Consider the following 24,571-nt stretch of genomic DNA (forward strand, 5'->3'; position numbering starts at 1 on the left):
CTTCCAAAAAAAAAAAAAACCAAGCAAAGAAAGCCCCAGACTCAGGTAAGAACCTTGTTGCTTTTGCAGTGGTCTCTGCTCATGAAACCCTTGTTTCAGGGTCACTTCCAAGTCACATTTTGGCACAGGCTGCTGAACTAGTGGCATTCACAGAGGCCTGTAAATTTGCAGAAGGTAAGACAGTGACTATATTCACAGACTGTAGGTATGCTTTTGGAGTAGCATGCAATTTTAGTACACTGTGGAAACATCGTGGATTTCTAACATCTACAGGTAAACCTATAGCACATCACACACTCATCAAAGAACTGTTAGGTGCCATTTTAATCCCTAAGCAGGTTGCCATTTGTAAATGTGATGCCATATTAACTCGACTGATCCTGTCTCCGCAGGTAATGCTGCTGCCGATGCAACTGCTAAAGCAACTGCTTCCAAGAGTTCCCCATTTGCGCTTGCGTTAACCCTAATTGTGTCTCAGAATCCTCTTTCCAGGTTTGCTATGCTGGAGCAGGTTCAGTTACCAGCTACATCACCAGAGATAGCACACTGAGAAAAAGCCAGTTGTGTCAAACATAATGGGGTGTGGTATGGTCCTCATACCAGGCCAGGTCATGTGGGAATGCCCTGCCTCCCTAGTTGTTATTTCCCCATGTTTGCTAAGTTGATACATGGGTGGGACCATGTATCCAAAGGAGGATGATGAGCTATATGGCTAAGTAATTGTTCACAAAGGGGTTTTCAATTTTCTCCCAAAAATGTTGTGAAAAAAACAAGACACCACTGTGCCTATCACCCAGCAAATGCCAGTGCAGTAGAAAGAGAGAATGGCACAGTGAAGAACAAATTGGCCAAATGCTGTGAAGATACGGGCCTGAATTGGGTAAATGCCCTCCCTATTGTGCTGTTTCACATGAGAACATCCACAAGAATGAAAAACAATGTCAGCCCCTTTGAAATTCTTTTTGGCAGGCCACCCAACACTGGTGTGAACAGGGCCTAAACCACAAGGCCTAACTGTGTTGTGTGAAGCTCAAATGTTGTGTTATTGTATGGATCTCTTCTCTGCTTCCGCAATCACAAGCAGGTGAAGGATGCACTTCCAGTCCCACCGTCCAGACCGCTATATGATTAGAAGCCTAGCAATTGGTGATTACACTGCTAGGAGGAACAGAGGAGGATGAAGAGGAACCATCGGAGAAGAAAGAGAAAGAGAGCAGTGAGTAAGTGAAGCTAGTGGGTTGTCACAGAGTTTCAGTGAGGTGGGAAGAGTGCGAAAGGGCATGCTTGCACTCGGAGCACCAAAATACATCAAGAATAGTGAAGTGTCACCCCCTAACAGCACCTATCAGTATTTCTCCATCTGAGGATACTTGAGAGATATGGTGATGAAGATGATGCATGCTGTCATGGAAAGTTACCAGATGGTGAAGATGGACTGGCCTCCAAGACCATATGAGAATTATAACCCCCCTTTCTTGAATGTGGATGATTATGAACTATAGATATTTTTGTTTATGCTTATTGCTGGCTGAAGAAATAACACAGTAGTTATGTTTGATTTGTATAATGTGAATCTGCATATTTTCCTATTTGTTCATTTGCGTAGAGATGCCAATGTCTCACAAAACCAGCAGTATAATCGTTTCCATTTACATGTTAATGAAGTGCGTGTTGAAAACCTGAGTAGGAGGGACAGGAAACATAAAAGATGTATTAGGGAAAGTCTCCTGCTTTATTACAGTTATCAAAAAAATTGAGAAAAGGGGGAATGTGTAGAGGTAAATATATTTTTTTAGAGAATTTATAATTTTTAGAGAGTAGTAATTTTTGGTAAGTTTCAGAGACACTGTGTCTCATGTTTGTATAAGATGAAGAATGTTGTTTTTGTGTCACACTGTTCTATTTTGCAAGGTTATTGTAAGTTTTCATACATAGCAGAGATAAAGATCGCCCAGAAGATGCCCCTGGCCAAGAAAGGAGATAACAGGGTAACATCTGATATGTCAGTCATGTTAACCTGTGTAAAACAGAGTGTATAAATAAAGAGGGTGGTCTCTGGGTGAAACGCTTTGTGATTTTCATTGTGGAGAAGCCTGTTCTCACGAGAGTATAATAAACTCATATTCCTGCCTCCTTTTTCCTAACAGCCTCAAGGTGTTGATTTATTACGTTTTTCCACCTATATATACAGTGGGGCAAAAAAGTATTTAGTCAGTCACCAATTGTGCAAGTTCTCCCACTTAAAAAGATGAGAGAGGCCTGTAATTTTCATCATAGGTTTTACCTCAACTATGAGAAACAAAATGAGAAAAAAAAATCCAGAAAATCACATTGTCTGATTTTTAAAGAATTTATTTGCAAATTATGGTGGAAAACAAGTATTTGATCAGGAACAAAAGTGCATCTCAATACTTTGTTATATACCCTTTGTTGGCAGTGACAGAGGTCAAACGTTTTCTGTAAGTCTTCACAAGGTTTTCACACACTGTTGCTGGTATTCTGGCCCATTCCTCCATGCAGATCTCCTCTAGAGCAGTGATGTTTTGGGGCTGTCGCTGGGCAACATGGACTTTCAACTCCCTCCAAAGATTTTCTATGGGGTTGAGATCTGGAGACTGGCTAGGCCACTCCAGGACCTTGAAATGCTTCTTACGAAGCCACTCCTTCGTTGCCCGGGCGGTGTGTTTGGGATCAATGTCATGCTGAAAGACCCAGCCACGTTTCATCTTCAATGCCCTTGCTGATGGAAGGAGGTTTTCACTCAAAATCTCACGATACACGGCCCCATTCATTCTGTCCTTTACACGGATCAGTCATCCTGGTCCCTTTGCAGAAAAACAGCCCCAAAGCATGATGTTCTATTCTGTTTTCAAAAGTTTATTTAAAAAGTTCTATTTTGGTTTCATCTGACCATATGACATTCTCCCAATCCTCTTCTGGATCATCCAAATGCTCTCTACCAAACTTCAGACGGGCCTGGACATATACTGGCTTAAGCAGGGGGACACGTCTGGCACTGCAGGATTTGAGTCCCTGGCGGCGTAGTGTGTTACTGATGGTAGCCTTTGTTACTTTGGTCCCAGCTCTCTGCAGGTCATTCACTAGATCCTCCCGTGTGGTTCTGGGATTTTTGCTCACTGTTCTTGTGATCATTTTGACCCCACGGGGTGAGATCTTGCATGGAGCCCCAGATTGAGGGAGATTATCAGTGGTCTTGTATGTCTTCCATTTTCTAATAATTGCTCCCACAGTTGATTTCTTCACACCAAGCTGCTTACCTATTGCAGATTCAGTCTTCCCAGCCTGGTGCAGGTCTACAATTGTGTTTCTGGTGTCCTTTGACAGCTCTTTGGTCTTGGCCATAGTGGAGTTTGGAGTGTGACTGTTTGAGGTTGTGGACAGGTGTCTTTTATACTGATAACGAGTTCAAACAGGTGCCATTAATACAGGTAATGAGTGGAGGACAGAGGAGCCTGTTAAAGAAGAAGTTACAGGTCTGTGAGAGCCAGTATTCTTGCTTGTTTGTAGGTGACCAAATACTTATTTTACCGAGGAATTTACCAATTAATTCATTAAAAATCCTACAATGTGATTTCCTGGATTCTTTCCCCCCCATTCTGTCTCACATAGTTGAAGTGTACCTATGATGAAAATTACAGGCCTCTCATCTTTTTAAGTGGGAGAACTTGCACAATTGGTGGCGGACTAAATACTTTTTTGCCCCACTGTATATACAACCCTGATTCCAAAAAAGTTGGGACAAAGTACAAATTGTAAATAAAAACGGAATGCAATAATGTGGAAGTTTCAAAATTCCATATTTTATTCAGAATAGAACACAGATGACATATCAAATGTTTAAACTGAGAAAATGTATCATTTGAAGAGAAAAATTAGGTGATTTTAAATTTCATGACAACAACACATCTCAAAAAAGTTGGGACAAGGCCATGTTTACCACTGTGAGACATCCCCTTTTCTCTTTACAACAGCCTGTAAACATCTGGGGACTGAGGAGACAAGTTGCTCAAGTTTAGGGATAGGAATGTTAACCCATTCTTGTCTAATGTAGGATTCTAGTTGCTCAACTGTCTTAGGTCTTTTTTGTCGGATCTTCTGTTTTATGATGCGCCAAATGTTTTCTTTGGGTGAAAGATCTGGACTGCAGGCTGGCCAGTTCAGTACCCGGACCCTTCTTCTACGCAGCCATGATGCTGTAATTGATGCAGTATGTGGTTTGGCATTGTCATGTTGGAAAATGCAAGGTCTTCCCTGAAAGAGACGTCATCTGGATGGGAGCATATGTTGCTCTAGAACCTGGATATACCTTTCAGCATTGATGGTGTCTTTCCAGATGTGTAAGCTGCCCATGCCACATGCACTAATGCAACCCCATACCATCAGAGATGCAGGCTTCTGAACTGAGCGCTGATAACAACTTGGGTCGTCCTTCTCCCCTTTAGTCCGAATGACACGGCGTCCCTCATCTCATCTCATTATCTCTAGCCGCTTTATCCTTCTACAGGGTCGCAGGCAAGCTGGAGCCTATCCCAGCTGACTACGGGCGAAAGGCGGGGTACACCCTGGACAAGTCGCCAGATCATCACAGGGCTGACACATAGACACAGACAACCATTCACACTCACATTCACACCTACGGTCAATTTAGAGTCACCAGTCAACCTAACCTGCATGTCTTTGGACTGTGGGGGAAACCGGAGCACCCGGAGGAAATCCACGCGGACACGGGGAGAACATGCAAACTCCACACAGAAAGGCCCTCGCCGGCCCCGGGGCTCGAACCCAGGACCTTCTTGCTGTGAGGCGACAGCGCTAACCACTACACCACCGTGCCGCCCCCACGGCGTCCCTGATTTCCAAAAAGAATTTCAAATTTTGATTCGTCTGACCACAGAACAGTTTTCCACTTTGCCACAGTCCATTTTAAATGAGCCTTGGCCCAGAGAAGACATCTGCACTTCTGGATTATGTTTAGATATGGCTTCTTCTTTGAACTATAGAGTTTTAGCTGGCAATGGCGGATGGCACGGTGAATTGTGTTCACAGATAATGTTCTCTGGAAATATTCCTGAGCCCATTTTGTGATTTCCAATACAGAAGCATGCCTGTATGTGATGCAGTGCCATCTAAGGGCCCGAAGATCACGGGCACCCAGTATGGTTTTCCGGCCTTGACCCTTACGCACAGAGATTCTTCCAGATTCTCTGAATCTTTTGATGATATTATGCACTGTAGATGATGATATGTTCAAACTCTTTGCAATTTTACACTGTCGAACTCCTTTCTGATATTGCTCCACTATTTGTCGGCACAGAATTAGGGGGATTGGTGATCCTCTTCCCATCTTTACTTCTGAGAGCCGCTGCCACTCCAAAATGCTTTTTTTATACCCAGTCATTTTAATGACCTATTGCCAATTGACCTAATGAGTTGCAATTTGGTCCTCCAGCTGTTCCTTTTTTTGTACCTTTAAGTTTTTCAGCCTCTTATTGCCCCTGTCCCAACTTTTTTGAGATGTGTTGCTGTTGTGAAATTTCAAATGAGTCAATATTTGGCATGAAATTTCAAAATGTCTCACTTTTGACATTTGATATGTTGTCTATGTTCTATTGTGAATACAATATCAGTTTTTGAGGTTTGTAAATTATTGCATTCCGTTTTTATTTACAATTTGTACTTTGTCCCAACTTTTTTGGAATCGGGGTTGTATATATAGCCCTGTGATGACCTGGCGACTTGTCCAGGGTGTACCCCACCTTTCGCCCATAGTCAGCTGGGATAGGCTCCAGCTTGCTTGTGACCCTGTGGAAGGATAAAGCGTATTTTTCATATGAGCTACGTCCGGGACATGGAGAACCAAAACTGTGACATAATTAAATAATATTGGCTGGCATTGAGTGATATATCAGATATATTTTAGTGAGCTCGCATGATATTGAACGAGTGGAAGATATCTGATATACCACAAAAAAAGCCAGCCAATATTATTATTATTATTATTATTATTATTATTATTATTATTATTATTATTATTTTACTTTATACAGTATGTACTGAACATTGAATATATGAAATTAAACCTTTTTATAAAATTATGAAAAAAGGAATGTCACAATATTCCAATTGTGTGTGTGTGTCTTTGTGTGTGTGTGTGTGTGTGTGAGAGAGAGAGAGAGAGAGAGAGAGAGAGAGAGAGAGATTATTAAATAGAAACCACCAAAATACCTGTCCCAACTTAGGTTCTCTTTTTTTGATTTGTTTTTTTTTCATTAAATATGTTGTTGGTAGGTGGCACGGTGGTGTAGTGGTTAGCACTGTCGCCTCATAGCAAGAAGATCCTGGGTTTGAGCCCAGGGGCTGGCAAGGGCCTTTCTGTGTGGAGTTTGCATGTTCTTCCCGTGTCTGTGTGGGTTTCCTCCAGGTGCTCTGGTTTCCCCATCTTCCAAAGACATCCAAGTTAGGTTAATTGGTGGCTCTAAATTGATCATAGATGTGAATGGTTGTTTGCCGCTGTGTGTCAGCCCTGTGATGATCTGGTGACTTGTTCAGGGTGTACCCTGCCTCTCGCCCATAGTCAGCAGGGATAGGCTCCAGCTTGCCTGCGACCCTGTAGAACAGGATAAGCGGCTACAGATAATGGATGGATTTTGTTGGTAAATTTGGCTTTCTGTATTAAAGTAATTGGAGTAAGTATTTGGAATAATAAAGTAATTGGAGTAAGTGGGCCCTGCTCAACATCAATGGCAGGAAGGCGACTGGTCCGGACAGGGTCCCAGGATGTGTTCTAAAAGCATGTGCACACCAGCTGGCGGCTGTTTTCACTGACATATTCAACAAGTCACTGAATGAGACCATAGTCCCCTCCTGCTTTAAAGCTGCAACAATCATCCCCGTCCCAAAGCGCTCAGCAGTCACATGATTGAATGATTATCGGCCTGTTGCACTAACACCGATAACCATGAAATGCTTTGAAAGACTGGTGATGAACTACATTAAAGCCTCCGTCCCTGCTGACCTGGACCAGTACCAGTTTGCCTACAAAACCAACAGGTGCACTGAGGACACCATCTCCCTCATGCTCCACACTGTACTGACTCACCTGGAGAACCCTGACACCTATGTGAGGATACTATTCGTTGACTTCAGCTCGGTCTTCAACGCTGTCAATCTGAGCAAGCTGGTCAACAATCTGCTGTCTCTGGGCCTGGACCACCACCTCTGTAGCTGGATTAAGGACTTTCTCTCCAACAGACCACAGCATGTGAGACTTGGAGACCTCATCTCATCCAACACCATCTGGCAACCCCCAAGGCTGTGTTCTTAGTCCACTCCTTTACTCACTCTTCATGCAGGACTGTTTTCCCATTCATAACTCAAACCAAATATACAAGTTTGCAGATAAAACAGCTGTGGTGGGGTTGATAACCAACAATGATGAGGCAGCCTACAGAGAGGAAGTTCAGGCCCTCACATCTTGGTGTCAGAACAATGACTTGCTCCTCAACACCAACAAAACAAAGGAGCTTGTCATTGACTTCAGAAAATGACAGATAAACCAAATGCCAGTCTGGTGATCTCTGGAGAGGAGGTGGAACAGGTGGGGGGTTTCAAGTACCTCGGTGTTCACTTCTCAGAGGACGTGACATGGGGAGTGAACACCAGAGAGGTGTTGAAGAAGGCCCAGCAGAGACTCTTCTTCCTGCAATCCCTGAGGAAAACTGGGCTCTCACAAAAGCTCCTCACCAACTTCTACCAGTGCACCATACAAAGTGTTCTGAGCTATGGATGCATAGTGTGGTTCTCCAGCTGCACCTCAGAGGAGAGGAAAGATCTGCAGCGGATCATCAGGACTGCATCTAAAATTATTGGTACCTCTCTCCAATCCCTGGAACAGATCTACTCTGCCAGGCTGAGAAACAGAGCCACAAAGATGAGGACTGACTGCACTCACCCCGGACAATGTCTTTTTGACACCCTTCCCTCTGGCAGGCTTAGGGTCATAAAGTCACAAACAGCAAGACACAAAAATAGCTTCTTCCTCAGGGCTGTAAAAGCTCTGCTGGAGGCCTGATCCGGACTTGGACTCACACTCTGCACCTTACTGTGTTTGGCTACATTAAATAATTACATACTACAATTTATATTGCTGCTTAGATGCCATTATGCTGCTTTTAAAATGTTATGTGTGAGTGTGTATATATATATATATATATATATATATATATATATATATATATATATATATATATATATAAAACCCTGATTCCAAAAAAGTTGGGACAAAGAACAAATTGTAAATTAAAATGGAATGCAATAATTTACAAATCTCAAAAACTGATATTGTATTCACAATAGAACACAGACAACATATCAAATGTCGAAAGTGAGACATTTTGAAATTTCATGCCAAATATTGGCTCATTTGAAATTTCATGACAGCAACACATCTCAAAAAAGTTGGGACAGGGACAATAAGAGGCTGGAAAAGTTAAAAGTACAAAAAAGGAATGGCTGGAGGACCAAATTGCAACTCATTAGGTCAATTGGCAATAGGTCATTAACATGACTGGCTATAAAAAGAGCATCTTGGAGTAGCAGCGGCTCTCAGAAGTAAAGATGGGAAGAGGATCACCAATCCCCCTAATTCTACGCCGACAAATAGTGGAGCAATATCAGAAAGGAGTTCGACAGTGTAAAATTGCAAAGAGTTTGAACATATCATCTCCAGTGCATAATATCATCAAAAGATTCAGAGAATCTGGAAGAATCTCTGTGCGTAAGGGTCAAGGCCGGAAAACCATGCTGGGTGCCCGTGATCTTTGGGCCCTTAGACGGCACTGCATCACATACAGGCATGCTTCTGTATTGGAAATCACAAAATGGGCTCAGGAATATTTCCAGAGAACATTATCTGTGAACACAATTCACCGTGCCATCCGACATTGCCAGCTAAAACTCTATAGTTCAAAGAAGAAGCCGTATCTAAACATGATCCAGAAGCACAGATGTCTTCTCTGGGCCAAGGCTCATTTGAAATGGACTGTGGCAAAGTGGAAAACTGTTCTGTGGTCAGACGAATCAAAATTTGAAGTTCTTTATGGAAATCAGGGACGCCGTGTCATTCGGACTAAAGAGGAGAAGGATGACCCAAGTTGTTATCAGTGCTCAGTTCAGAAGTCTGCATCTCTGATGGTATGGGGTTGCATTACTGTGTGTGGCATGGGCAGCTTACACATCTGGAAAGACACCATCAATGCTGAAAGGTATATCCAGGTTCTAGAGCAATATATGCTCCCATCCAGACAACATGTCTTTCAGGGAAGACCTTGCATTTCCCAACATGACAATGCCAAACCACATACTGCATCAATTACAGCATCATGGCTGCGTAGAAGAAGGGTCCGGGTACTGAACTGGCCAGCCTGCAGTCCAGATCTTTCACCCATAGAAAACATTTGGTGCATCATAAAACGGAAGATACGACAAAAAAGACCTAAGACAGTTGAGCAACTAGAATACTACATTAGACAAGAATGGGTAAACATTCCTATCCCTAAACTTGAGCAACTTGTCTCCTCAGTCCCCAGACGTTTACAGACTGTTGTAAAGAGAAAAGGGGATGTCTCACAGTGGTAAACATGGCCTTGTCCCAACTTTTTTGAGATGTGTTGTTGTCATGAAATTTAAAATCACCTAATTTTTCTCTTTAAATGATACATTTTCTCAGTTTAAACATTTGATGTCATCTATGTTTTATTCTGAATAAAATATGGAATTTTGAAACTTCCACATCATTGCATTCCATTTTTATTGACAATTTGTACTTTGTCCCAACTTTTTTGGAATCGGGGTTGTATATATATATATATATATATATATATATATATATATATATATATTTTTATTGATACGCTGCTGTGGTCTGAGCCCTCAAACAGTGTTTCGTTGTATAGTAATGTGCAATGACAATAAAGAATCAATCAATCAATCGATCGATCAATCAATCAATATAGAAAATTCTAAAAGGTTCACAAACTTTCAAGCACCACTGTAGCTTTTATATTAGTTGGGTTGTTTTCAGGGTTTTTGGACTTGTACCATTTTTATTGTTAGAACTTTGACTTTGTACATGTACATTGGATTGACAGAACATTGAATTACATTCACTCAGAATCAGCATTCAATATAAGTTACACCCCTGTTCTTAACTTTTTGTAAATTCTGTAATTGTTCCATTGGATGTGTCTGTATAATAATAATAATAATAATAATAATAATAATAATAATAATGGCTTTTCATGGTATATCATATATATTCCATTCAGCTAGCATGATATTGAACTCGTCTTTGACTCGTTCAATATCATGCTTGCTGAATGGAATATAACTGATATACCACAAAAAAGCCATCCAATATTATTTAAATAGTACAGTCACCATGTAGTTTTCTTTACTCATCTCCAGAAGACCCACCTTTACCAACATTCACTAATCTAATAATTTGATTCAAAATTCAAGATCCTGAAGCTGTCCATACTTAATTTTTTAGAAGAGACTGTTACCAATTTGTAAAACATTAGAGATTTTCTAAATGTTATATATTTTTTCTTGCTGTATGAAATTAATTACAGAATGTCACTTCATCCAACATCTTCATATGTACCCTTTTTTTCATCTACTCCGTTCATACAGTCTTCGAATACGTTAATTTGATACAATTACCAAAGATGATGTTAAAATGGGGCGGCACGGTGGTGTAGTGGTTAGCATTGTTGCCTCACAGCAAGGAGGTTCTGGGTTCAAGCCCAGTGGCCGACGGGGCCTTTCTGTGTGGAGTTTGCATGTTCTCCCTGTGTCCGCGTGGGTTTCCTCCAGGTGCTCTGGTTTCCCCCACAGTCCAAAGACATGCAGGTTAGGTTAACTGGCGACTCTAAATTGACCGTAGGTGTGAATGGTTGTCTGTGTCTATGTGTCAGCCCTGTGATGACCTGGCGACTTGTCCAGGGTGTACCCCGCCTTTTGCCCGTAGTCAGCTGGGATAGGCTCCAGCTTGCCCTCGACCCTGTAGGACAGGATAAAGCAGCTACAGATAATGGATGGATGTTAAAAATGGTTCCAGTTGGTTTTGACAAAGTGTATGTTTTGCTTCTTTATATTACAGTATGGGCGGCACGGTGGTGTAGTGGTTAGCGCTGTCGTCTCACAGCAAGAAGGTCCGGGTTCGAACCCCGTGGCTGGCGAGGGCCTTTCTGTGCAGAGTTTGCATGTTCTCCCCGTGTCCGCGTGGGTTTCCTCCGGGTGCTCCGGTTTCCCCCACAGTCCAAAGACATGCAGGTTAGGTTAACTGGCGACTCTAAATTGACCGTAGGTGTGAATGTGAGTGTGAATGGTTGTCTGTGTCTATGTGTCAGCCCTGTGATGACCTGGCAACTTGTCCAGGGTGTACCCCGCCTTTCGCCCGTAGTCAGCTGGGATAGGCTCCAGCTTGCCTGCGACCCTGTAGAACAGGATAAAGCTGCTAGAGATGATGAGATGAGATTTAAATGGTCAACACGTTGAGGTCTATATCATGTATTAAAGTTTAGAAGTTTGTCTTACTAAAACTGAACTGATATATCTAAATTCCCAACTATGTCAATAAGGAAATACAACACTGTGCCTGAACAGTACGCCAAAAGGCTTTGTCTGTGCTGTCATGATGGCTTATGTAATTTACTTTTCAGAACTGTAGGAGGCCATTCAAGACGTGTTCATTTCCCTTTCATGCTCCTCCTTCAATAAGGTTGAAAAACGATGAATTTTCTCTTCGATACATAAAGTAGCAGGATCTAAAACGTAGTGGGTTACAGCTACGAGTTTATGACAATATCGGAATTACGAATATAATATATTGGAATACGAATATATTATATACAAATATAATATATCGACAATATCGGAATTACGAAAGCTCTGCAGTTGACGCATTTAGACACTGGCAAGCCCTTTTCAAACGATATATAAGTCGATAGGATCAATCTGCGCACATGTGGATTTAGTGAACTCCTTGGATTTTGCGTGTGAGGCATCGGTATTTTTCTGTTCACACTTTTTCTTCTTCTTGTGTGTGTGTGTGTGTGTGTTCTGAATAACGTTTGTCTGCTGTATAACTTCGTTTGTCCATTTTTTTTCTCCTTTTCGCTTTTTCTCTAGGTTTCCCTATAAATATATTTATACGATTTTATAAAACGTAAACTAAATGAATATTTTTTTGGGTTGAACATAAATGTGTTTTGTAATTTTTTTTTCTCAGAGGATAATTAGACTTTTGGGGGACTTTATTTTAAACAGTTAGATGGATTTAAAAAAAAAAAAAAACTATCCTTGCTGAGGATTTCCTCCAGTCTGTACATCCTTTCTTGATAAGTCGATGAAACAAATCAACGTGCCACATCTGGCAGCGACATCCATCGACATTATTAATATTGCATGACGTATTATTTTCTCAATATTGTAATTAGAACGCAACTTGAATAAGTGGTTAATATTCATCCTAGAATGCTGAATATTTGATGAATTCTAATTTGAAAAAATCTGTTATTTTAAGGAGTTATGATACTCAGGACAATTCATATCTTGCTACCAATGCTGTTTCTACACACAACAGCAATACCACAAGGTAAATCCATAACATAATTATTTTCTCCATCATTATGACAAAAAAAATCTAAAATTATTTTTCCATTATGAAAAGAAACATTTCCTTTATTTTGACATAATTGTCATATAGTTTATATATCTATATCTATCTATATAGTGTATATATATATGAGAGAGAGTTATTATATAAAATCGAGTCATACATGAGCTGATAGCCGACGAGGCATGTAGCGCCAGGTTTGCTATAAGCCGTGTATAACGAGATTTAGTGGAATAACTGTTTTATCCTATCCACATTCACTGGATTTTGAGAAACAGATAATTTTTATTTTTATTTTTTGTAAATTCGATCAATCAAAATTTTACACAAAATGTCTGACAAAATAATTTTTGTCAGACATAGTATATATATGTACGTAAGAATGTATCTTTTTTATTTTTTCAAGAATTATTATTATAGCATTTTTCAGAAATTGCTACTGTTATTTCACCGGTTTATTTACATTCTAAGTGGAAATGATTTTGTCGGGTGTTTTGTGTCAAGTTTTTGTTTCTTGAATTTGCAAAACATAAAAATAAAAATGCTCTGTTTCTCAAAATCCGGTGAATGTGGAAAAAATAAAACAGTTATTCCACTCAATCCCATCATACAACCCCGATTCCAAACAAGTTGGGACAAAGTACAAATTGTAAATAAAAATGGAATGCAATAATTTACAAATCTCAAAAACTGATATTGTATTCACAATAGAACATAGACAACATATCAAATGTTGAAAATGAGACATTTTGAAATTTCATGCCAAATATTGGCTCATTTGAAATTTCATGACAGCAACACATCTCAAAAAAGTTGGGACGGGGCAATAAGAGGCTGGAAAACTTAAAGGTACAAAAAAGGAACAGCTGGAGGACCAAATTGCAACTCATTAGGTCAATTGGCAATAGGTCATTAACATGACTGGGTATAAAAAGAGCATCTTGGAGTGGCAGCAGCTCTCAGAAGTAAAGATGGGAAGAGGATCACCAATCCCCCTAATTCTACGCCGACAAATAGTGGAGCAATATCAGAAAGGAGTTTGACAGTGTAAAATTGCAAAGAGTTTGAACATATCATCTACAGTGCATAATATCATCAAAAGATTCAGAGAATCTGGAAGAATCTCTGTGTGTAAGGGTCAAGGCCGGAAAACCATACTGGGTGCCCGTGATCTTCGGGCCCTTAGACGGCACTGCATCACATACAGGCATGCTTCTGTATTGGAAATCACAAAATGGGCTCAGGAATATTTCCAGAGAACATTATCTGTGAACACAATTCACCATGCCAGCCGCCGTTGCCAGCTAAAACTCTATAGTTCAAAGAAGAAGTCATATCTAAACATGATCCAGAAGCGCAGACGTCTTCTCTGGGCCAAAGCTCATTTAAAATGGACTATAGCAAAGTGGAAAACTGTTCTGTGGTCAGACGAATCAAAATTTGAAGTTCTTTATGGAAATCAGGGACACTGTGTCATTTGGACTAAAGAGGAGAAGGACCCCCTCCTAGAACTGCCACCTTATTGTGGTGGAGGGGTTTGTGTGCTTGAATGATCCTAGGAGCTATGTTGTCGGGGGCATTATGCCCCTGTTAGGGTTTCCCAAGGCAGACAGGTCCTAGGTGACAGGCCAGACCAAGAGCAGTTCACCAAAAAACCCCTATGGAGAAAAAATCCAGGACCGTGACGTCGCCCGGTAGGACGCAGCCGGGGCCCCACCCTGGAGCCAGGCCCGGGGTTGGGGCTCGTATGCGAGTGCTTGGTGGCCGGGCCTTTGCCCATGGGGCCCGGCCGGGCTCAGCCCGAAGAGGTGACGTGGGCCCGACCTCCTGTGGGTTCACCACCCACAGAGGTAGCAGTAGGGGGCTGGTGCAGTGTGGATTGGGTGGCAGTCGAAGGCAGGGGCCTCGACGACCTGATCCCCGGACACAGCGGCTGGCTGTTGGGACATGGAATGTCACTTCGCTGGGGGGGAAGGAGCCTGAGCTTGTGCGGGAGGTTGAGAGGTACCGGCTAGAGATAGTCGGGCTCACCTCCACGCACAGCTTGGGCTCTGGAACCCAGCTCCTCGAGAGGGGCTGGACTTTCCACTTCTCTGGAGTCGCCCGTGGTGAGCGGCGGCGGGCTGGTGTGGGCTTCCTTATAGCTCCCCAGCTCAGCCGCCATGTGTTGGAGTTTACCCCAGTGAACGAGAGGGTCGCCTCTCTGCGCCTTCGGATTGGGGAGAGGGCTCTTGCTGTTGTTTGTGCCTACGGGCCAAATAGCAGTATAGAGTATCCAGCCTTCTTGGAGTCCCTGGGAGAGGTACTGAGGGGTGCTCAGACTGGGGACTCCATTGTGCTACTGGGGGACTTCAATGCTCACGTGGGCGATGACAGTGACACCTGGAGGGGCGTGGTTGGGAGGAACGGCCTCCCCGATCTGAACCCGAGTGGTGTTTTCTTATTGGACTTCTGTGCTAGTCACAGTTTGTCCATAACGAACACCATGTTCGAGCATAGGGGTGTCCATAAGTGCACGTGGCACCAGGACACCTTAGGTCGGAGGTCGATGATCGACTTTGTAGTCGTGTCATCTGATCTCCGACCCTATGTCTTGGACACTCGGGTGAAGAGAGGGGCTGAGTTGTCAACTGATCACCACCTGGTGGTGAGTTGGATCCGCTGGCGGAGGAGGAAGCTGGACAGACCTGGCAGGCCCAAACGTATGGTGAGGGTCTGCTGGGAACGTCTGGCCGAGCACTCTGTTGGGGAGGTCTTTAACTCCCACCTCCGGGAGAGCTTTTCCCAGCTTCCGAGGGAGGCGGGGGACATTGAGTCTGAGTGGACCATGTTCTCTACCTCCATTGTGGATGCAGCTGTTCGGAGCTGTGGCCGCAAGGTCTCCGGTGCCTGTCGTGGCGGCAATCCCCGAACCCGGTGGTGGACACCGGAAGTAAGGGATGCCGTCAAGCTGAAGAAGGAGTCCTATCGGGCCATGTTGACCTCCAGGACTCCTGAGGCAGCCGACGGGTATCGGCAGGCCAGGCGTGCTGCAGCTCGGGCAGTTGCGGAGGCAAAAACTCGGAACTGGGAGGAGTTCGGGGAGGCCATGGAGAAGGACTATCGGTCGGCCTCGAAGAAATTCTGGCAAACCGTCCGGCGCCTCAGGAGGGGGAAGCAGTACTCTGCCAACACTGTTTACAGTGCGGGTGGGGAGCTGTTGACCTCGACTGGGGACATTGTCGGGCGGTGGAAGGAATACTTTGAGGATCTCCTCAATCCCACCGTCATGTCTTCCACTGAAGAGACTGAGGCTGATGACTCAGAGGTGGACTCGTCCATTACCCAAGCCGAAGTCACTGAGGTGGTTTGCAAGCTCCTCGGTGGCAAGGCACCGGGGGTGGATGAGATCCGCCCTGAGTATCTCAAGTCTCTGGATGTTGTGGGGCTGTCTTGGTTGACACGCCTCTGCAACATCGCGTGGCGGTCGGGGACAGTGCCTCTGGAGTGGCAGACTGGGGTGGTGGTCCCTCTTTTTAAGAAAGGGGACCGGAGAGTGTGCTCCAATTATAGGGGAATCACACTTCTCAGCCTCCCAGGGAAAGTTTACTCCAGGGTACTGGAGAGGAGAATTCGACCAATAGTCGAACCTTGGATCCAGGAGGAACAATGCGGTTTTTGTCCTGGTCGCGGAACACTGGACCAGCTCTATACCCTTCATAGGGTGCTCGAGGGTTCATGGGAGTTTGCCCAACCAGTCCACATGTGCTTTGTGGATCTGGAGAAGGCATTCGACCGTGTCCCCCATGGTATTCTGTGGGGGGTGCTTCGGGAGTATGGGGTTCGGGGCTCTTTGCTAAGGGCTGTCCGGTCCCTGTACGAACGGAGCAGGAGTCTGGTTCGCATTGCCGGCAGTAAGTCAGACCTGTTCCCAGTGCATGTTGGACTCCGTCAGGGCTGCCCTTTGTCACCGGTTCTGTTCATAATTTTTATGGACAGAATTTCTAGGCGCAGCCAGGGGCCGGAAGGAATCCTGTTTGGGAACCACAGGATTTCATCTTTGCTTTTTGCGGATGATGTTGTCCTGTTGGCTTCTTCAAACCAGGACCTTCAGCATGCACTGGGGCGGTTTGCAGTCGAGTGTGAAGCGGCTGGGATGAGAATCAGCACCTCCAAGTCCGAGGCCATGGTTCTCGACCGGAAAAGGGTGGCTTGCCCTCTCCAGGTTGGTGGAGAAGTCCTGCCTCAAGTGGAGGAGTTTAAGTATCTCGGGATCTTGTTCACGAGTGAGGGAAGGATGGAGCGTGAGATCGACAGGCGGATCGGTGCAGCCTCCGCAGTGATGCGGTCGCTTTACCGGTCCGTCGTGGTGAAGAAGGAGCTGAGCCAAAAGGCAAAGCTCTCAATTTACCGGTCAATCTACGTTCCTACTCTCACCTATGGTCATGAGCTTTGGGTAATGACAGAAAGAACAAGATCGCGGATACGAGCGGCTGAAATGAGTTTCCTTCGCAGGGTGGCTGGGCGCTCCCTTAGAGATAGGGTGAGAAGCACAGTCACTCGGGAGGAGCTCGGAGTAGAGCCGCTGCTCCTCCACATCGAGAGGAACCAGCTGAGGTGGCTCGGGCATCTTTTTCGGATGCCTCCTGGACGCCTCCCTGGGGAGGTGTTCCAGGCATGTCCCCCTGGGAGGAGGCCCCGGGGAAGACCCAGGACACGCTGGAGGGACTATGTCTCTCGGCTGGCCTGGGAACGCCTCGGTGTTCTTCCCGAGGAGCTGGCCGAGGTGTCTGGGGAAAGGGAAGTTTGGGCTTCCATGCTTAGACTGCTGCCTCTGCGACCCGGTCCTGGATAAGCGGAAGAAGACGAGACGAGACGAGGAGAAGGACGACCCAAGTTGTTATCAGCGCTCAGTTCAGAAGCCTGCATCTCTGATGGTATGGGGTTGCATTAGTGCATGTGGCATGGGCAGCTTACACATCTGGAAAGACACCATCAATGCTGAAAGGTATATCCAGGTTCTAGAGCAACATATGCTCCCATCCAGACGACGTCTCTTTCAGGGAAGACCTTGCATTTTCCAGCATGACAATGCCAAACCACATACTGCATCAATTACAGCATCATGGCTGCATAGAAGAAGGGTCCGGGTACTGAACTGGCCAGCCTGCAGTCCAGATCTTTCACCCATAGAAAACATTTGGCGCATCATAAAACGGAAGATCCGACAAAAAAGACCTAAGACAGTTGAGCAACTAGAATCCTACATTAGACAAGAATGGGTTAACATTCCCATCCCTAAACTTGAGCAACTTGTCTCCTCAGTCCCCAGACGTTTACAGACTGTTGTAAAGAGAAAAGGGGATGTCTCACAGTGGTAAACATGGCCTTGTCCCAACTTTTTTGAGATGTGTTGTTGTCATGAAATTTAAAATCACCTAATTTTTCTCTTTAAATGATACATTTTCTCAGTTTAAACATTTGATATGTCATCTGTGTTCTATTCTGAATAAAATATGGAATTTGAAACTTCCACATCATTGCATTCTGTTTTTATTTACAATTTGTACTTTGTCCCAACTTTTTTGGAATCGGGGTTGTACATTGCTTATAGTCAGCTCAGTGCTACGCGCCTCATTGGCTATCAGCTCATGGACAATTCAATTTTGTGAAATAACTGTTTATATATATATATAAGTGCAACATACTGTATATCAGTGATTTTTAGAGGTTTAGAATGATTTTACTGTTTTCATGATGAGCTGTTGAGCTCATATATTGACGCATTGCTTCAATAATGTTACTGACTACCAGTAAATAGTAATTGAATTACATTACTCCCAAGGAGGCCAAGTGGATGATGAATCCAGTTTTAACTTGTTTGAAATCAGCAACATCAACAGAAAGACGATTGGTGCTAAAGTCTTCAAGGGTCATGACTGGGATTCTCCAGTGTACCGTTTCATCCGCTTTGACCGCATTCCTCCAGTCACTACGCCAGTCCTCCAGCAACTCCTAAGACAGATCCAGAACAACGACGGCTTTGTGTTTGTGGCTTCCATACGTCAGGATCAATCTTCTCGTGGTACCCTTGTGGGCTTAGAAGGTTTTGGTGGCCAACGTCATTTCGAAATAATCTCTAATGGTTATGCCAACAGTCTGGACCTAGTGTACTGGGTGGATGGCTCCCAGAATGTAATGTCCTTTGAGGATGTGGATCTATCAGACTCACAGTGGAAGAATATCACATTGCATGTACATGGAGAGAATGCCAACCTCTACGTGGACTGCAGCCTTATTGATAGCGTCACCCTGGATGAATCTTTTTATGACCACTTGCAAGTCGAAGGCAGCCGCATGTATGTGGCCAAGGGATCTAACAGGGAGAGCCACTTTAGGGTAAGAGACATTTCTCCAATGCTCAGATCATGTATTTCCTCCAAGACATTTTTTTTGTGAAGTCTAATGATGACCCTTTGTCTAACAATGACCCTTTATGTTTTGTTGGGTTTTTTTTTGCTGCTACTTCATTCATTCATTCATTCATTCATTCATGTTTTTCTTGGTTAGAATTAATGTGAATCTGGAGCTTATTCTGGGAACAGTGGGTGGGAGAACACACCCACCCCAGATGAGACACCAGTCTAATGCAGAGCATATTACCTTGATTTGTTACTATTTATTCCAGACTTGAATTAATCAACCTGCATTTGAAATCTCGAGAAGCATTTTCTCATTCTCATCTGGCCAACCAGTTTACCACATGGATATATTCCTCATTATTTCTATGTTGCTACAGTGAAGACAGAATTGTATTCAAATCCTTCAGGTTTTGCTCACTTTACGGTGTTATAGATTTTATTTAAAATGGATCCATTGACTTTTTTGGCCAAAAAGCTCAAACAAAAATCCAAGATTTTAATTTTTTTTTTTTCAAATTTATAAAATATATTTTACTTCTATAAATATTCAGATCCTTTATGCAGTCCTTTGTAGAAAAACATTTTACAGCAGCATTTACAGCTTAACATCATCTTCAGTAAGTCTGTATCAGCTTTTTGCACCTGTATTTGGGCAATGTCTTCCATTCTTCCTGGCAGAGCCACTCAGGTTCCATCTGATTTGGATGGGGAGCATGTGTGATCTGTCATATTCAGATCACTCCACAGAGATTCTATGGGGTTTGGGTCTAGGCTTTGGGTAGGCCATTCAAAGATATTCCAGAGACTTGTCCCAAAGCCACTGCAGTGTTGCCTTGGTTGTATGCTTTAGGTTGCTGTCATGCCAAAAGGTACATCATCTGATCAGTCTTGCCATTGAGAAGTACCCCCATAGCATGATTCTGGAACCACCATGCTTCACTGATGTTGTGGTATTACCAGTTTATGAGCAGTAACTGGAGGTAGCTCTTGGAGGTCAGCAAAAAAGTTAGATTTTTGTCTCATCCCACTGGAGAATCTTTTTTCCTCATTGTCTCAGAGTCCTTTAAGTGCCTGCCTTTTACTCAGACATGGCCTCCATATTGTCACTCTACAACAAAAGCCTGATTGATGGAGAATTTCTGAGTTGGTTGTTCTTCCAGCAAGTTCTCCGACCTCTGCTGAGGACTAATGAAGCTCTGACATAGACCTACTCTTGCCCAGGTCTATGTCTCATTGCAATTTGATTGTGGATGTCGACAAAGAGTTCCTTGGACTTCATCACTTGGATTTTTATGTGACATGGACTGTGAATTGTGGAACATTAAACACACAAGTTTGTGCCTTGAATGTAGCACAGATGACAATTTGACTGCAGTGAGGTTCTAGAGACAAATGATAATCAAAGCACATGAGAAGGCACATGAGCTTAATTTGGTGTGCTTTAGCCAAGGGTCTGAATACTGAGATATTTTAGTTTCTGAATATGAATACAGTTGCAAGATTTTCTAAAAACATGCATTTACTTTGGGCGGCATGGTGGTGTAGTGGTAAGCACTGTTGCCTCACAGCAAGAAGGTTCTGGGTTCAAGCCCAGTGGCTGACGGGGGCCTTTCTGTGTGGAGTTTGCATGTTCTCCCTGTGTCTGCGTGGGTTTCCTCCGGGTGCTCCAGTTTACCCCACAGTCCAAAGACATGCAGGTTAGGTTGATTGGTGGCTCTAAATTGGCCATCGGTGTGAATGGTTATTTGTCTTTATGTGTCAGCCCTGCAATGATCTTGTGACTTATCCAGGGTGTATGCTGCCTCTTGCCCATTGTCAGCTCGGATAGGCTCCAGCTTGCCCACAACCCTGCACAGGATAAGCAGTTATGGATAATGGATGGATGGATGTGATTGTAGATTGTTGTGTGTAGATTACTGGCCAAGGAAGTACATTTAAATGTACAACTCAACAAAGTATGCAAAAACTGAAAGGATCTGAAGACTTTTGAACCTGCTGTAATGAAAGATTACATATTCACTTATCAGCATTGATGAAGTATTGCTTACTTGCTCACAACATTACATCAAGATCTTACAACTACTACTGGTTTATGCTCCATTCATACTCATCTGTTTCAGGCAATTCTGCTATAGTATATACTTTGAACTTTCTGGAAAGAATGTCTGACAGATTATCTTTGTAGAGAATGTATTATATTTTTCCTGTCCTTAAAAGACTGGCTTATAGTAATGTAGCAGAAAATAATAGAGAATATTGGTGTAATTTCCCCAAATTTCCCCTCCTGGATCTCCTGAATAAAGTCTTTCTTATCTTAATAGCTTACCCCAGGACTAACACCTCTGATATTTTGCAGGGTTTGTTGCAGAATGTTTGTTTCATCTTTGATACACCCATTGAAGATATTCTGAGAAAAAAGGGCTGTGAGATTTCCAAAACTGGTAAGAATGGAGTAACAATGCCTAAAAGATAGAAAAAAAGTTAATGAGATGAACCATTCAGAAACATTTATGAGGATAAGTTAATATGAGGTTATTTACATAATATTATTCTCTTCAAGATTTTTGGGCTTTTAAATAGTCGATAACAGTTTGATCAAGGGAAATGATCAAGTGCTACATAATTCCTTGGCTATTATCATGCAGCTTTCTTCAGTTGTTTTTTTTATCTAAAGATGTATAGTTGTGTTCATGATCAACTCATGCTAAAATTGCAAGCCCTGTATACATTAATTATGCTTGTTTTAACTGATCTTTTTTCTCTGCTGAATTGTCTCTATTCTAAAACTTGTGGGCATTTGCAAAAGTGGGTCACAAAGCCTGTGGATCAGCCAGTTTTATGTCAAGTTTTTTGGAATTGACTGTAGTTGTGAACTATACTGAGGTCAACCACGGTGCACATACTATAAAGAGGTTTTAAAGAATAGTTTTATTTCGAAGAGTTATATTACAATTCTGTGCTATGGCCTTGTTTGGGGAAAATCCACAGAATATTGGAGAGTTCAGATTCCTTTTACTTACCCTTTATATGTGCACATGGATAAACACATATACAGTGAGATCATGAATTGGCAGACTCCATGTGAAGACTTTAAATTGGGCATTATGCCTTGTGGTCCTTTGTTCACACTTGGAGCAAGCTAGGAAAGTCCATACACCCACCCAGCTAAAGTGTCTTTTAATGAAATTCAGAAGGCCTGACTGACTACACAAAGAACTTATACACAGGGCGTTTACAGAAGAGTTATATGTGGTTAACTTAGGACTGAATGTCTCTTTGCATTGAGCATTGGAACTGTGGCTTCCAGTTTCCCTCTGTGAAATATACAGATGTGAAGATTTCCTAAACTTTTATTCATTCAGTGGTCCAGTTTAGCTGTGGACAAAACTAATTGTCAATGGTTGATGTCAGTGTTTCTCATAGATGAACACTACACAACATGTGCAGATTATTAAATAATTGAAAAAAAATCTTTGTCTTTATTTTTGTATTTCAGCACCCTAAAATTAAGAGACTACTTTAGTTTTTTTTTTTTTTCTAAAATCAGCATCTCTGTGTAGGGCAGCCATTTCCTTCCAGTGTCTGTGCTGGAATTCCAACAAAAACACACCTCATTTTACTTAATGAGGTACTGATTAGGTGATCACCTGAACCAAATCTTATTTAACGAGGAAAAGTATAAAAACCACTGCTGTGGTCATCACTATCCTCTTGCAATAGGACCAGTTTGGATAGCAAAAACAGTGCTAGAAGTACCTTAAATTTAATTGGAAGACAAAAATATCTATTTGTCCTACCAAAAGAGTTAAAAAGAAAAGTTTTGAGTGTGAAAAAGAAGGGTTCAATTCTGGCATTACTGGCAGTGATACAGTAAGCATCAGGTTGCTTCCATCCTCAAAAATTCAAAGACAGCAGTTCATAAGAACAAGGTCAAGTGGCATATATTGGGGACAACAAAGTTATAGACTGGCAGAGGGCAAAAACAATTCTCTACATGATGATTGTCAACTACTTTGAATGTCACTCAACAACCCAAGGATGACATCAAGTGACCCACACAAAGAATGGCAAATGGTAGCTGGGGTTAAGTGCATGGCAAGGACAGTTCGAAGCAGACTTCTCTGGGTGAGGTTGAAGTCATGCAAAGCTAGAGAAAAGCCCTTCATCAATAAGAAGCAAAGAAGAGCCAGGCTGAGGTTTGCTGAAGACCATAAGGATTGGACCATCAACTGGCGTAAGGACTGGAGTAAGGTCATATTCTCTGATGGGTCCAATTTCCAGATTTTCCCATCACCTGGTCATTTACTGGTTAGACGGATACCTGAAGAGGCCTACAAACCAGAGTGTCTCACACCCATTGTACAATTTGATGGAGCATTGGCGATGATCTGGGGGTGCTTCAGCAAGGCTGGAATGGGGCAGATTTTTTTTTGTGAAGGACACAGGAATCAAGCCATGTACAAAGTTATCCTGAAAGAAAATTTGCTTCCTTCTGCTCTGACAATGTTCCTTAACTCTGAGGGCTGGGTTTTCCAGCAGGACAATGCTCCATGCCACACAGCCAGGCCAATCAAGGTGTGGATGGAGGACCACAAGATCAAGATCCTGCCATGGTCAGCCCAATCTCCAGACCTGAACCCCAATGAAAACCCCTGGAATGTGATCAAGAGAAAGATGAATGTCACAAGCCATCAAAAAAAAAGAGAAAAAAAGCTGAGCTGATTGAATTTTTGTGTGAGGAGTGGCATAAAGTCACCCAAGAGCAATGTGAAAAACTGGTGGAGAGCATGCCAAGATGCATGAAAGCTGTCAGGGTAATTCCACCAAACATTGATTTCTGAACTCATCCTAAGTTCAAACATTAGTATTGTGTTGTTTAACATTGAATATGATCTTGATTTCTATGCATTATTCAAGGTCTGAAAACACTTCATCCTTTTTATTATTTTGAACAGTTGTCATTCTTTGCAATTAAATGCTCTGAGTGACAATATTTTTATGTGGAATTTGGGGGAAATGCTGTCAGTAGTTCCTGGAATAAAACAAAAATGTTCATGTTCCTCAAACACATCACTATAAATAGTAAAACCAGAGAAACTGTTAACGTCTTTTCTTCTCACTTTCCATTACTGTAGTCAGTCTTTCATGTTCCATTCGCACACTCAGGTCTTCCATTTTTCTCTCCTGTTTCAAATTTATATTCTACAATGCCTTGCACGAATGGGGAAACCCCACCATGTGATGCATGTAGTATCTTGAATTGGGTCATGTTGAAGCAGGCAAAAATAGTGGAGAATTTAGGGCCACGTGGCCCTAAATTAATTAATTGTTCTGGTAAAAAAAAAAAAGACTCATAAAATTGGAAGTCTGTGATTTGAATTCAGTAGCTTTCGGTCCACTAAGCAAAAATAATTGGGTGTCAGGGAAAAAAAAAAATTATGACCTACTCTTGAAAAATCTGGAAGGCTGT

The 24,571-nt window shown here is 42.7% G+C and overlaps 1 protein-coding gene across 5 annotated transcripts in view; it reads left to right on the forward strand.

Moving 5' to 3' along the window:
- The first annotated feature begins 11,900 nt into the window (after positions 1 to 11,900).
- The window catches only part of thbs2a (thrombospondin 2a), a 174,476-nt gene continuing 161,805 nt past the window's right edge, over positions 11,901 to 24,571 (forward strand). For 4 of the 5 annotated variants that reach the window (XM_060916831.1, XM_060916833.1, XM_060916835.1 and 1 more), the window contains exons 1-4: positions 11,901 to 12,080; positions 12,608 to 12,679; positions 18,525 to 19,078; positions 21,458 to 21,542. In XM_060916831.1, the coding sequence (XP_060772814.1) occupies positions 12,613 to 12,679; positions 18,525 to 19,078; positions 21,458 to 21,542 (706 nt within the window). In that variant the 5' untranslated portion in view covers positions 11,901 to 12,080; positions 12,608 to 12,612. Of the gene's footprint in view, positions 12,092 to 12,607; positions 12,680 to 18,524; positions 19,079 to 21,457; positions 21,543 to 24,571 lie in introns of all 5 variants that reach the window. The other variant, XM_060916832.1, reaches the window with a different exon arrangement.

This window comes from Neoarius graeffei, chromosome 3, assembly GCF_027579695.1.
Source record: "Neoarius graeffei isolate fNeoGra1 chromosome 3, fNeoGra1.pri, whole genome shotgun sequence".
NCBI classification, from domain to species: Eukaryota; Metazoa; Chordata; class Actinopteri; order Siluriformes; family Ariidae; genus Neoarius; species Neoarius graeffei.